Raw genomic sequence first — 16291 nt, forward strand, 5'->3', positions numbered from 1 at the left:
GTGTGTGTGAGCGTGTGTGTGAGCGTGAGTGTGAGCGTGAGTGTGAGTGTGTGAGTGTGTGAGTTAGTGTGTGAGAGTGAGTGTGAGTGTGTGTGTGTGTGTGAGTGAGACTGTGTGAGTGTGTGTGTGTGTGTGTGTGAGTGTGTGAGTTAGTGTGTGAGAGTGAGTGTGAGTGTGTGTGTGTGTGTGTGTGTGTGAGTGAGAGTGTGTGAGTGTGTGTGTGTGTGTGTGTGAGTGTGTGAGAGTGAGTGTGTGTGTGTGGAGGAACATGAGTTCCTGCGCTGGACTGAATTATTGATGCTGCGCATACATGAGCGATCAGGTTCATGTGCTGGAATCCTACTTCTGTATGGCTCTTCAGCGGCCAAACAAAAAGATGAAGTAATTACAGCCAGACACAGGACAAGATATTAAACATTTATGCTTGTATAATGGCGTTATTGTCCAGGAGGAAAGTGTTTTACAGTTGACCGTGTAATAATGGCTTAAGTGTAATGGAGGAGAGTTTTCAAGGCTTTTTTTGTGTGTAAATATTGTGGTAATAGAAAATCTTGTCAGTGTATGCTATAATTGTATTATGTAAGAGTATATATTGGTATTATGTCAACCACACCAGCCTCTGGTCGTTACCTCCGTCTGCTGAAAAATCGATATCTGTCTGTAAACGAACACAGCGTATGTTTGAGGGAATTTTGTGGTGCGTTTTAGCTAAAATAATGGGAACAAAAATGCGACTTCTCTGCTTCTCGTCATTTTCTGTTGCAACATGCAGCATTATGTGATGTCCTGAATTTTTCCCCCACATAATTATATAATATTGTTATATACTCTAGCATACGCTAAAGTTTGGAATAAGTATGTTTTTGAAATAAGTCTCTTCTGCTCAGCAAGGCTGCATTTATTTGCTCTAAAATACTGTGAAAATTGTAAAATAGTATTGCAATTTAAAATATCTGTTTTCTGTGTGAATATCTGTTAAACTGTAATTTATTTCTGTGACCAAATCTGTATTTTCAGCATCATTACTCCAGTCTTCAGCATCACATGATCTTGTCAGTGTATGCTATAATTGTATTATGTAAGAGTATATATTGGTATTATGTCAACCACACCAGCCTCTGGTCGTTACCTCCGTCTGCTGAAAAATCGATATCTGTCTGTAAACGAACACAGCGTATGTTTGAGGGAATTTTGTGGTGCGTTTTAGCTAAAATAATGGGAACAAAAATGCGACTTCTCTGCTTCTCGTCATTTTCTGTTGCAACATGCAGCATTATGTGATGTCCTGAATTTTTCCCCCACATAATTATATAATATTGTTATATACTCTAGCATACGCTAAAGTTTGGAATAAGTATGTTTTTGAAATAAGTCTCTTCTGCTCAGCAAGGCTGCATTTATTTGCTCTAAAATACTGTGAAAATTGTAAAATAGTATTGCAATTTAAAATATCTGTTTTCTGTGTAAATATCTGTTAAACTGTAATTTATTTCTGTGACCAAATCTGTATTTTCAGCTTCATTAATCCAGTCTTCAGCGTCACATGATCTTCAGAAAACATCCTAATATGCTGATTTGCTGAGCTGATTCATTTTTTTTGTTGAAACCATGATGCATTTTATTTTTTCAGGATTCACAGATGAATAGAAGGTTCAAAAGAACAGCATTTATTTGAGATAGAAATCTTTTGTAACATTATGCATGTCTACTCTGACTTTTGATCAATTTAATGTGTCCTTGATGAATAAAATAATTTTATTTCACGTCATTACTGAATTTTTTTTATCAAATAAATGCAGCCTTGGTGAGCAGAAAAAAAAAATAATTTTGTAGTTTTGATATTTGATTCAATTTAGTGAATCGGTTCATTTAATTGATTCTTTCAAAATGATTCAGAGAGTTAAACAATACTTAATTTGACATTCTCTTTTGTGTAGTGCAATTAAATATCTAAATGCACTATTAAATATACTTAAATGCTGATGTATGCTTCTGTATTTCAAGTTTGGTTATATTAATGAGTTTTTTTTTATTGCATTTAATGAGCAGCTTGTTTAACTGAGAACTTCAGTGTTTTTGTACCAGATAAATACTTGTGATTGTGAAGAGAAATAGCCTTATTATCTTATTATCAGATATTTATGAAGATGTTGCCTTGTTAAAGCTACTTTTGTTAGTAGTTTTAGTAGTTTGACTAGTTTTGCTGTTGATCTTGAAATGATGAGCAGCTAGTTAAGCTTTGGTTTGATTTGGGAGGATCCTGTCGGTCAGAGAGTGAATCCCTGTTGTTCACTGGACAGTTTCTCTGTGGGATTCACACAGACTGCTGCAGGAGAGATGTCAGGCTACTAATTACTAGATATTCCTTTGATTGTAGTTCTCCTCTCAGACAGACAGATGCTTTTGCTGCCATGGCAACAGATCCTGCTTTACCAGCTTCATTTACATATTATGGTACATCAGTCATTTCAGCAACTTTCACTCTGCTGTTAAACTAGAAGGATTGTGAAATAGGGCTGGGCGATAAACCGATAACGATAATTATCGCGATATAATTATATCGCGATAAAACGATACGAAGAGTTCGATAAATGTTTGATATAATGATTATGCACCAAAAGCGGAACAAAACAGCGTGACTTATTTGAACCGTGACACACGGACCGTTTATCCGCTCGACGAAACAGCAGCGCAACGCAAGAACTGGCGCGATCCGCCAATAAACGAAAAAAGAAGAAGCTCACCAGAGCAGATGTGTTTACGCAAACACTAAACAGCGCTGTGAGAGCCAGTGTGAAGCACTTGAATTCAGCGAACAACACAAATGAATCGCTGATTTAAACGAGTTTAAAGGCTGATGAAACAGCGCTGACAAACAGGAGAAACACTGTGTGAAGGCTTTTCAATCTACAAATCAACCATCATTTACTGTAATAACACTAAAAGCACCATGGTATTGTGTCAGAAACATTGGAGTTCGTATAGAATTGTATTATATTATGAATGTAGACATGTATTAAAGGAGTAATAGAATATAATTACAGTATTTTCTGTGATTAAGCGATAGCGTTTGTGCATTTATACTAACTGTAGCCTATTTAGAATACTGGTTTTCATACAACACAGGCAACACAAACCTGTTTCTTAATTTGAAGCAATATCACTCATTAGAACATGCAGAAACTAAGAAATCAAATCTTCTATTAAGATATTTATTTCGTTAAGGAAGAATGACTGGACAAGTGTAAAGAATTCATGAAGTGTTTGTCATGTTCTGACCATAAAGAGTAGTTTAAAACCACAAGTAACTATCTGGTTTTTACAACTTTTAAACCTTTGACATTTATCGTGATAATTATCGATATCGACTGATATGAAAAAAAATGATCGTGATCATTTTTTTGGCCATATTGTGAGCCCTGTTGTGAAATATATCTGTATGATAAAATTCATAAGGTCATCAGTTGAAGGAAATTATTTGCCATAGTAACCACATCACCACGTATTTTACATCAGTGTTGGTATTAATTATATACTAGTACGTCAGGCTACTAATTACTAGATATTCCTTTGATTGTAGTTCTCCTCTCAGACAGACAGATGCTTTTGCTGCCATGGCAACAGATCCTGCTTTACCAGCTTCATTTACATATTATGCTACATCAGTCATTTCAGCAACTTTCACTCTGCTGTTAAACTAGAAGGATTGTGAAATAGGGCTGGGCGATAAACCGATAACGATAATTATCGCGATATAATTATATCGCGATAAAACGATATGAAGAGTTCGATAAATGTTTGATATAATGATTATGCACCAAAAGCGGAACAAAACAGCGTGACTTATTTGAACCGTGACACACGGACCGTTTATCCGCTCGACGAAACAGCAGCGCAACGCAAGAACTGGCGCGATCCGCCAATAAACGAAAAAAGAAGAAGAAGCTCACCAGAGCAGATGTGTTTACGCAAACACTAAACAGCGCTGTGAGAGCCAGTGTGAAGCACTTGAATTCAGCGAACAACACAAATGAATTGCTGATTTAAACGAGTTTAAAGGCTGATGAAACAGCGCTGACAAACAGGAGAAACACTGTGTGAAGGCTTTTCAATCTACAAATCAACCATCATTTACTGTAATAACACTAAAAGCACCATGGTATTGTGTCAGAAACATTGGAGTTCGTATAGAATTGTATTATATTATGAATGTAGACATGTATTAAAGGAGTAATAGAATATAATTACAGTATTTTCTGTGATTAAGCGATAGCGTTTGTGCATTTATATTAACTGTAGCCTATTTAGAATACTGGTTTTCATACAACACAGGCAACACAAACCTGTTTCTTAATTTGAAGCAATATCACTCATTAGAACATGCAGAAACTAAGAAATCAAATCTTCTATTAAGATATTTATTTCGTTAAGGAAGAATGACTGGACAAGTGTAAAGAATTCATGAAGTGTTTGTCATGTTCTGACCATAAAGAGTAGTTTAAAACCACAAGTAACTATCTGGTTTTTACAACTTTTAAACCTTTGACATTTATCGTGATAATTATCGATATCGACTGATATGAAAAAAAATGATCGTGATCATTTTTTTGGCCATATTGTGAGCCCTGTTGTGAAATATATCTGTATGATAAAATTCATAAGGTCATCAGTTGAAGGAAATTATTTGCCATAGTAACCACATCACCACGTATTTTACATCAGTGTTGGTATTAATTATATACTAGTATAGCATTTTTTAATATTTTGAATTAGCTTTTATTTTTTTAATTTCCATTTTTTTAAGTTTTAGTAATTGTATGTGCTTTTGTCAATATTTCTGTTTATCTTTAATTCATTTTTATTACATATTTAGTCATTTGAGTATTTAAACTTATTTTTGATAGTTGCAGGAGCAACATTTCTAATTTTCTTTTAAGTTAAGTTTGATGTAGTCATTGTTATTTTATTTCAGCTTTTTTTTTTTCATTTACCGAAAATGATTTCTAATAGTTTTTAAAAAACCATGTATTTAATTACATTATAATTTTAGATAATCCATTCAAAGAAATCTCTTTTTATCTCAGACATGATGGACAGAAAGTAAAATATCAGATTATTGCTAACAAATGAATAAGACAAAAAAAAAAAAACTCAACTAGTTCAGATCGGTGTTACTTGTTTTTATTAATAATTTGAATGATATTTGTTTCCCGATTTAATCTTAATTTTAGTTCAAATTTTTGTTTTTGATTTAGGTTTTATTTTTTATTTTTTTAACGATATGCCTTTATAGTTTCTATTTTTATTTTAGTTTTAGTTATCTTTGTACGCCAAGTTAAACAAAGTGAAAATGAGAAATGATTCCTTGGCAACTTGCCGAAATAAAATGTAAATTTAAATGATAATTTATGTAAAATCATATGTAATTATAATTGTATTTATTTGTTATGTTTACTTATTTGAATACTTTTTATGGTTTTAGTTTGAATTTACTGTAATGACCCTGACGCAGATAGTTTGAATTCTGATTAGATTCATAATAGATGTGTTTGAAATGTCCATAAAATATTCCTCTTTTACTCTTTTAAATGTTTTCACGTTGCTTTTTTGTCACTTTTTACAATGCAAACACAAAGCAGTCCCGCCACTGATAGCTATGCACATCTGTCTAGCTTGATATAATCAGTGTAGGCCGAGGATAATCACTACTTCAGTATTATTTTAATCACAATGCAGTCTTCACCTCAGAAGAATGACAAGTTTCATACTTGTATACAGTAAGCTGTAACATACGTCCACCTTTAAACATGAATAATCCACAGTTTTTGAACACTTGCTCTGCTTAGTGCTCTTCGTGAATTGTGCAGCTGATGTTCCCTCAATAGTGTGCGACGGCGTGGTGATCATTTATTGATGGCTTTCTGAGTGGCTTGTGTTTCTCTGTCCGGTTCGGTTACTCATCATGAAAGGCTTGGGTGATTGCATTACATAATAAATGTAATTAAATCACTGTCACAAATGAAGTCCAGGCTGTTAGAGGTTGATATTCTGCAGCTTTAGAGAGGAGAAAAAAGCCCACAGTCTATGGCTAAAAACTCCATATATGTGCTATTATTTTGCATTCAGTATTAAAAAGTAAATGGATTCAGCAATATTCAATATAATGGGAAGTAGGGCTGCATGGTAAACAATTTTGTTTTACAGTACAACTGACTGCTGTCTTCTGTAGACCTGGAATTGAATTCATTTCATAATTGAACTTTGGAACATTAACACTATTTTTGAACTGAATTGAATTAACATTGAACTGAACTGAGCTGAATAATGAACATATTGTGAATTAGCTTCGTGATTGATGAATTTTGCAACATCTACACTTTTATTGAACTGAATTAAGCTGAATAATGGGACTGCTATCTTCTGCATAGCTGTTTTGAATCTGAATCATATTTGTTTTATAATTGATGAATCTTGCAACATTGACACTATTATTGAACAGGATCGAATCAACTTTTGAACTGAATTAAGCTGAATACTGGCACTATTGTCTTTAGTAGAGCTGCTCTAAAACTGAATTGAATTTATTTCATAATTGATTAACTTTGTAACATTAACACTGTTATTGAACTGAATTGAATCAATATTGAACTGAGCTGAGTAATGACAATATTGGGAATTTGTTTCATAATTGATTGAATTTTGCAACATTGACAGTTATTCAACTGAATTGAATCAACACTGAACTGAACTGAGTTGAATGGCAATATGGTAAATTCCTTTCATAATTGATACATTTTTACAACATTGACACTATTGTTCGATCTGAACTGAATCATTGTTTGAGTTTTATTAAGCGGAATGATACTAGTATGTATTTGTTTAATAATTAATTATTTTTTGCAACATTAACACCATTATTGAACTGAACTGAATCAACGTTTGAACTGAATCAAGATGAATAATGACATTTTCTGTAGAGCTGCTTTAAAATTAATAGAATTTTTCATAATTGAATTTTGCAACATCGACACTGTTATTGAACTGAATTTAATCAACTTTTGAACTTGTTTGAGCTTGATTATGGCACTTGTCAATTAGTTTCACAATTGATTAAATTTTGCAACTTCAACACTTTTGAATTGAATCAATGTTGAACTGAATTAAAGGGTTAATCCTCCCCAAAATGAAAATTCTGTCATTACTCACCCTCATGTCATTCCAAACCCGTAAGACCTTCGTTCATCTTCTGAACACGAATTAAGATATTTTTGATGAAATCCGAGAGCTCTCTGATTCTCTGTAGACTGCAACGCAACTAAAATGTTCCCAGGTCCAGAAACGTAGTAAGCACATCGGTAAAACAGTCCATGTGACATCAGTGGCTCAACTTCAATTTTGCGACGCTACGAGAACACTTTTTTGTGCAAAGAGAACAAAAATAACAACTTTATTCAACAATTCTTGTTCCCCGAGTGACGTCTTCTGCCATTGAACAAAGGTCTTACGGGTTTGGGACGACATGAGGGTGAGTAATTAATGACAGAATTTTCATTTTGGGGTGAACTAACCCTTTAAGATGAATTATTGGCTTCTGTAGAGCTGCTTTTCAGCTGAAATTTAATTTGTCTCATTATTGATGAGCTTTGCAACTGACACTGACTATAACTTAATAAAACGTTGAATCATGACGTTGTTGAGAATTGAATTTTGCAATTTTGACATTTATTTAACTGAATTGAATCAACGTTTCAATTGAATTGAGCCAAATGACAATATAGTAGAGCTACTTTAAAACTGCATTGAATTTGTCAAATTGATTGAATTTTGCAACATTGACAGTTACTGAACTGAATTGAATCAGCATTGAATAATGACAACTATTGTGAATTTTATTTGATGATGGATGAATTTTGCCACATTCTCACTATTATTTTCCTGTTTATTACTGTGAAGCTGCTTTGAGACGGACTGTGTTATATGAAGCACAGTCTAAACACGGTTTGTCCTCCTCACAGTGTCTCTGTCGTCTTCTCCTGACCCCTGTGGTCATGTGTTTGTCTTGCAGTCAGAGGATCAAGTCCTCCTGCTGTCCGCCGCAGGCTGTTGGGAGTTGGCCGTCCGCACAGGGACCCTCCAATGGCTGGGAGATGTCGTCTTCTAGAGAGACCCGTGACTGCTACATCAAGTGAGTGCGTTTGCATTCAGCCTTCCTCCCGATGCAGATGTTTGACTGTCGACGCTTCCTGGCGTAACCTGTCACGTTCCCTCTGTCCGCGCGTCCCGAATACTGATTCCGTCCTCCTCGCCGCACTGCACACGGTGACTCCTCGCGAGTTCGAGAGCAACAGCAGCTTTGATCAGCTTAAGACTCGAGCGAAGCTTCACGCAACACATTTGCATGCAGAAACGTGCGTCAGCCTTCTGAAGTGACGAACCGGTAAAAGATACTAATGTTGCTTTTTTTTCTTTCTGCTATACTGACGTGAGATAAATGAGATGTGAGGAGACTAAGAGCAACATGTGAGTCCACAGCTGCTTTGGTTGGAGTGACAAGGACACACTTTGGCTTTTTCTGTCTATAGGAATATAGGTGCATTACATCTGCCTCTAAAAGTACTATGTTTGGGGGTGCGTTCTGATATTCCATCTAGTGCACTTAAGTATTGATCTTGCAGGTCTGTGTTTACATCCACTAGATCAGGGGTCTGCAACCTTTTGGACATCAAGGGCCATTTTTTATTTTTTTGGTTAACCACCGTGCCAATACCGCCCTTACACCCCTCCACCCCCCTCCTTTTAAAAAAAATGCATGCTGTATTTATTTATATATATATATATTTATTTATTAGGGCTGCGAAGATAAATCGATGCAGATTCGTTTCATGGATCGATTCTGAGATCTTCCGAATGCATCGCGATTCTCTCTGGAATCGATTCTGAGCTTAGATTTTAACAGCAGATGGCACTCTAATCTAGTTTTTATCCGCACGCTCGAATGCTCATGAAGAAGAGTGCTAAAGAGCGCTTGTGCGTTCGGCTGAGTCATGTAATTCCACCTCTGCTCAAAATGCTTTTATGACGCAAGATTAATGTAAACACAGCCCAATGTGAACACCCTTGTAAATTAATCTTTACTTTATTTGTCCCTCAAGAGGGAAATTTGTTTTGGGCAATACAGGTAAAACTGCACAACAAAGTACCAACATCAAAAATAACAATCACACAGTTGTGTCCCCTGAATCAGAGTTTAACAGCCTTGTAGCCAAAGGAACAAAAGAGTTTTTATAACGGTTATATCTAGACATCGGAATACGAAAACGTCGACCAGATAGAAGTAATTCAAATTCTTGCTGAAGCACATGAGAAGGGTCCCGAGTCATTTTCATTGCCTGTTTAAGAATAACCTTATTAAAAACAGACTGAAAATTGGGATAAACCCTCAGACCAACCACTTTCATAGCAGTACACACCAAACGGTTCAGCTGAGCTCTAAGAGTAACTTTCAAATGACCAAACCAGGCTGCTATACCATACAGTAAGATGGATTCAATACAGGCATGATAAAACAACAACTTGACCCTCTGAGCCACCCCAAATAATCTAAGCCTCCTCAAAAAGTACATTTTTTGTTGCACCCTTCTACACAGATTATCCACATGTACCTCCCATGAAAGTTTATCATCCATAAGCAGACCTAAATATTTGTATGATGCAACCTGTCTAACAGGCTTGTTGTTAATCATGATAGGTGAGTGATTGCCTACTGATTTATAATCAAAGATAATTTCCTCTGTTTTACTAACATTAATTACAAGACTATGTTCTTTACTCCAGATTACTCTTTGTAATTCGCTTTAACCTTTTCGAATTTTATGAATGATTATTTTTTGGTTCAAGTGTGTGTTAGGATTTGAAAAACAAGCAGAGTACAGCTGTTTTTAAAGCATGCAGCGCCATCTGCTGCTCAAAACTAAGCTCAGAATCGACTCGAGAAAGAATCGCGATGCATTCGGAAAATCTCAGAATCGATGCTGAATTATTTCTCGTTTCCCGATGCATCGATTAATTTTCTCAGTCCTAATATTTATCTCATGAATAGTTTCTGAAAGCAGTTTTTTCATAAATTGTTTTTTAAACTTTTAAAGTTTCTTTATTTTAATGTTTAAATTATTGTATTAATTATTTAATTATTAAATTATTTATTGGTCAGTAGTAGAGGGTTGATACTCTTCATTTAGTATATAGTGCGAACTCTTCACATTTAGTCATCATTATAATTTTAAATAAGTTTATATTTAGTTTATTGGTTTATTTTATGAATTGTATTAGTATTATTAATAATATGAGTGTTGTTGTTGTTATGTATAATTTTGGGTACTACTTCATGATAAGGGCTTCACTTGTAAAGATGAACTAAGTCAACTAACAATGAACTACTACTACAATATTTAGTAATCTTAGTACATTTTAACTTCAACATTTCATTTACTAATTTATTTTTTAAATGTTACCGATTTTTCTGTAACATATTTCTCATTGTTAGTTGTTGTTGTTAGCGAATGGATTAACTAATGTTAACAAATATGACCTTATTGTAAAGTGCGTGTGGTGTTTTAGTATTATTTACATACTGTTAACATATATATATTGATATTTTTAATTTGCTTTTATTTTTATATTTTCAGTTTTTATTTTAATTTTAGTTTTAGTAATTTTTATTATGTGCCTTTGCCATTGTTATTAGTTTTTGATTTTGATAGCTTTCATTTATTAATTTCGGTTTGAATTTTAATACTTATTCATCTCAGTTACTTGACAATGCAGTATTTATAGTTTTCATTTATGTTTTTCATCTAATATTTGTTTCATTTTATTTCATTTTTCTGGAAACGATTTTTAGTTGTTGTAAATTGTTTTAGTTAATAAGAACTAGGGCTGGGCGATGTAGCTAAAAAAATTATCAACGATATAATGTTTTATATCGTTCGGTATCGATAATTATTGACATTTTTATAACCTTTTGTAAAACAAAGAGCAATAGAATTTATTTTTTTTATTTAACCACTGTATTTTTAAATTAACCCAGTTTATTGAGACAAACAACAAATATTTTTTGTTTTAACAGTCAAACACACAATACAAATTAAACAAATATCTCATTTCTAATGTTTTATATGCAGCTTAAATAGGTTTTAAGGAAACTTTTGGCTTGTCTCCCGAGGCCACAGGAGGACGCAATGAGCAAAATAATGCAGCACATCTAAATTGTCAACGCAAGGAAATACATGTCTATAAAAAAACCTGCATTACGTCTAAATTAACTCATATAAATCAAATATAATTTCGTAAATTGCATAAACAGTTATGAACAAAACAGCATCATGTATTTATGCATTGCTTAATCCAAAGAGCTGAAGCGCCGATCACACAGACAGCATTTAAAAACATATGAAAACCTCCATAAATTCGCGACGTGTTTTCTAAAAGTTTAAACTGTTTTAACTTTGCATGGCTTTCTATTAGGGCTGCACGATAAATCGCATGCGATATTTAATGCGCATCTTGTCAGAAAGCCGGTTCTGTAATCAGCGGTAAATCTCCATCACGTGCGGGCTTTCACATTGAGCAGCATTAACTACACAGAGCCGTTTTTCACTGACGAGCTGCGCAAAAAATCGCGCGAATATGAACGTGGTTTTGCGCAGCTCGTCAGTGAACAACGGCTCTGTGTAGTTAATGCTGCTCTCTTCTCTGAGACGCGAGTGCAGCAGTCATATTTGTCCGTCTAAAAAATTTGCTGAATATGCGTTCTGTGTGAATGGCTTGGTTTCGGTTTTAACCTAATCAAGATCTTCTCTGCATTGAGCTTCTTTATTTCTCTAATATTTTGAATGAATAACGCAGCAGCGGCGCGTCTCGTGGGCTAGACTAACAAAACATTCAAATGCAACGCCACTTCCATCATCATCACCGCATCTCGTGCACCACTGATTACGCTCCCTGACGCACACCTAACATTCAGATGCAAATGTTTATTTTAAATTGACTAATATTAATTTTTTGTATTCACAATCTCCTCATCACAGGCAGCACAGCACTCATTTCAGCATGTGTTTGTGTGTGCTGTCTCCGTCACTCAGAGCCTATATCGAGCACTATATAAAAAATGTTTTATATCGTTATCGAAGAAGGTGTACCGTCGATAAATATTTAATTTGCTTTTATTTTTATATTTTCAGTTTTTATTTTAATTTTAGTTTTAGTAATTTTTATTATGTGCCTTTGCCATTGTTATTAGTTTTTGATTTTGATAGCTTTCATTTATTAATTTCGGTTTGAATTTTAATACTTATTCATCTCAGTTACTTGACAATGCAGTATTTATAGTTTTCATTTATGTTTTTCATCTAATATTTGTTTCATTTTATTTCATTTTTCTGGAAACGATTTTTAGTTGTTGTAAATTGTTTTAGTTAATAAGAACTAGGGCTGGGCGATGTAGCTAAAAAAATTATCAACGATATAATGTTTTATATCGTTCGGTATCGATAATTATTGACATTTTTATAACCTTTTGTAAAACAAAGAGCAATAGAATTTATTTTTTTTATTTAACCACTGTATTTTTAAATTAACCCAGTTTATTGAGACAAACAACAAATATTTTTTGTTTTAACAGTCAAACACACAATACAAATTAAACAAATATCTCATTTCTAATGTTTTATATGCAGCTTAAATAGGTTTTAAGGAAACTTTTGGCTTGTCTCCCGAGGCCACAGGAGGACGCAATGAGCAAAATAATGCAGCACATCTAAATTGTCAACGCAAGGAAATACATGTCTATAAAAAAACCTGCATTACGTCTAAATTAACTCATATAAATCAAATATAATTTCGTAAATTGCATAAACAGTTATGAACAAAACAGCATCATGTATTTATGCATTGCTTAATCCAAAGAGCTGAAGCGCCGATCACACAGACAGCATTTAAAAACATATGAAAACCTCCATAAATTCGCGACGTGTTTTCTAAAAGTTTAAACTGTTTTAACTTTGCATGGCTTTCTATTAGGGCTGCACGATAAATCGCATGCGATATTTAATGCGCATCTTGTCAGAAAGCCGGTTCTGTAATCAGCGGTAAATCTCCATCACGTGCGGGCTTTCACATTGAGCAGCATTAACTACACAGAGCCGTTTTTCACTGACGAGCTGCGCAAAAAATCGCGCGAATATGAACGTGGTTTTGCGCAGCTCGTCAGTGAACAACGGCTCTGTGTAGTTAATGCTGCTCTCTTCTCTGAGACGCGAGTGCAGCAGTCATATTTGTCCGTCTAAAAAATTTGCTGAATATGCGTTCTGTGTGAATGGCTTGGTTTCGGTTTTAACCTAATCAAGATCTTCTCTGCATTGAGCTTCTTTATTTCTCTAATATTTTGAATGAATAACGCAGCAGCGGCGCGTCTCGTGGGCTAGACTAACAAAACATTCAAATGCAACGCCACTTCCATCATCATCACCGCATCTCGTGCACCACTGATTACGCTCCCTGACGCACACCTAACATTCAGATGCAAATGTTTATTTTAAATTGACTAATATTAATTTTTTGTATTCACAATCTCCTCATCACAGGCAGCACAGCACTCATTTCAGCATGTGTTTGTGTGTGCTGTCTCCGTCACTCAGAGCCTATATCGAGCACTATATAAAAAATGTTTTATATCGTTATCGAAGAAGGTGTACCGTCGATAAATATTGATACCGTTTTATCACCCAGGCCTAATAAGAACACTGTTGTTTGTTTGTTTATGTATTTATTTATTTTGTGTGTTTTTTTATCAATATATTACATACAGGCAATGCTTTCATTTTCATGTTGAGATTTGTTTAGTATGGAAGTCAAAAAAGCTATCTTTTATCCAATTTAAATGTTTTGTTTGCTTATTAGAGTGACTGGAGCATCCTGAGGTTAGTCATTATCTATAATATCTACATCTATACTATACTATTATTATATGATCTATATGATCATTTCGACACAAGGCTGCATCCTATGAACACCCAGTATGCATTAAATGTTCCTCTGGTCCTCATGTTCCCATTCATGCTGTGAAAGCAGCTTATTTTGTTGATTTCTAATTAGCCGCCTCGTCAACAGAGGGCGGGGTTTGTCACACATGAGGGTCTACGGCCGGGGCCACTTATGTAAGAATCGAACACAGCGTTGGGCACATGCACATCGGATGCGGGATATTGTGAGCAGGAGCTTCCCGTCGGGTCTGTCTGCTTCCTTGGCTGAGATGCAGCTTCATACTCGGGTGTGTAATAATTTATGCTTTCATGGAAGTCTTTTCTTGATGTTGACTCGAACCATAAAAGAAGTTACCGTTTTTGAAATATTTATCGGATATGTGCCAGATTTGTGTTTGCTTACTGCGGCATGTGATGCTTCCAGGAGATGTTGAACGGGTGCGGTGAATGTCTTAGGGTGGCGCACTATTAAGGGCTCTAGCATGGCTGAATCTGACAGTTTAGTTGCTCAACGGTTGATAAAGAGATTCAATGTGTATGTAATGCCAGGTGCAAATGAATACTAGTGTTGTGTTATTTACCATGATAACTAATGCAATGCTGTTTAACATTTAATTGTGTGCATAAAAAAATATTATACATTGGCTGCAAAAGTATTGGGATACTTAAGTCTCACTTCAAAATGTCACTGCATTACATGCAAAATATCTTATATCTTATCGCAACACTTTGTCTTCATTTTGGATCTGTTGTTTTATCATCTCAAGCCAATGAAACTTCATTTATTGAATGTTTTGCTTAAAGTGTGCATCCTTTAAAATAAATGACGCTTGCTTTTATTTCATATATTATATGATATTATCATCTATTCTTATTATTTTTTTGGTTTTCAGACATTAAGTATAGTTTAAGTGTACTTTTAGTACACGCTGTATCAAAAAATACTTTTTTTATTTGTAGGAAAGTATGACTTGCCCTATAGTAAGTGTTATTTTGTTTTCTCTTTTGTTGCGCTACCTGCTGGTGACCTCTTTGAATGTTGACGATATTATAGAGGCATTGTATTTTCTTTTAAAGATTTTTATTCATCTGACGTTTTAGCTTTAAAAGGAAACACATGGGAATAGCAAATTAAATATGTGACACTGGACCACAAAACCAGTCATCAATTCTTTATACAACATCTGAAAGCTGAATAAATAAGCTTTCCATTGATGTTATTATTTTTTTGGTTTTCAGACATTAAGTATAGTTTAAGTGTACTTTTAGTACACGCTGTATCAAAAAATACTTTTTTTATTTGTAGGAAAGTATGACTTGCCCTATAGTAAGTGTTATTTTGTTTTCTCTTTTGTTGCGCTACCTGCTGGTGACCTCTTTGAATGTTGACGATATTATAGAGGCATTGTATTTTCTTTTAAAGATTTTTATTCATCTGACGTTTTAGCTTTAAAAGGAAACACATGGGAATAGCAAATTAAATATGTGACACTGGACCAGTCATCAATTTTTCTTTATACAACATCTGAAAGCTGAATAAATGAGCTTTCCATTGGTGTATGGTTTGTTAGGATAGGACGATATTTGGCTGAGATACAACTATTTGAAAATCTGGAATCTGAGCGTGCAAAAAAAATCAGAATACTGAGAAAATCGTGTACCTAAGTATACTTGCAATAGTTCCACTTTCGCACAATCATATATACTTAAATATATCTTTAGTTGGACTTCAACACTACTTCCGCACAATTAAAGTGCATTAAGCGCAAAATGAGTTGTTCCAATTTAGCAGACTTTAAATATACCAGTTTAGTATACTAAAAGTACAGTTGGAGGGTATTTTTATTAAGTACAAATGTAAATGTATTTGTAGTATACTTAGCATGAAATAAATGTATTTTAAATGCATTGTAGTATATTTAATTTTCACTAGGTTATAGATGCTAAAATTGTTTTTGATAGTTTATTTAATGCAGTCTTTAGACATTTTAAGCATGGTTTAAGTGTACTTTTCAGGGCTGCAGTATAAAAAAAGAAATATTTTTATTATGTAAAAAGGAATATGTTAAATAATCCTAATGAGCCTACAAGTTAATCTTGTACAAGTGTTATTTTAGTATCATTGAGATACTATTAAATTTATTTATTTTTTTCCAACCGGTTTTTATTTTTACATTTTCATTTTGGTTAGCGTTTTAGTCATTGTGTTGTGTTTTTGTCCTTTTTTAACATGTAAATGTTTTTTTATTCAT

The 16291-nt window shown here is 34.1% G+C and overlaps 1 protein-coding gene across 1 annotated transcript in view; it reads left to right on the forward strand.

The window, feature by feature from the left end:
* LOC107563879 (FERM and PDZ domain-containing protein 4-like) overlaps positions 1-16291 on the forward strand; it is a 66515-nt gene that overhangs the window by 20893 nt on the left and 29331 nt on the right. Inside the window, exon 2 of the mRNA XM_016248847.1 lies at positions 8066-8185. Within this exon, the coding sequence (XP_016104333.1) occupies positions 8066-8185 (120 nt within the window). The remainder of the gene's footprint in view (positions 1-8065; positions 8186-16291) is intronic.

Source organism: Sinocyclocheilus grahami, unplaced genomic scaffold (genome assembly GCF_001515645.1).
Source record: "Sinocyclocheilus grahami isolate Dianchi unplaced genomic scaffold, SAMN03320097.WGS_v1.1 scaffold894.1, whole genome shotgun sequence".
NCBI classification, from domain to species: Eukaryota; Metazoa; Chordata; class Actinopteri; order Cypriniformes; family Cyprinidae; genus Sinocyclocheilus; species Sinocyclocheilus grahami.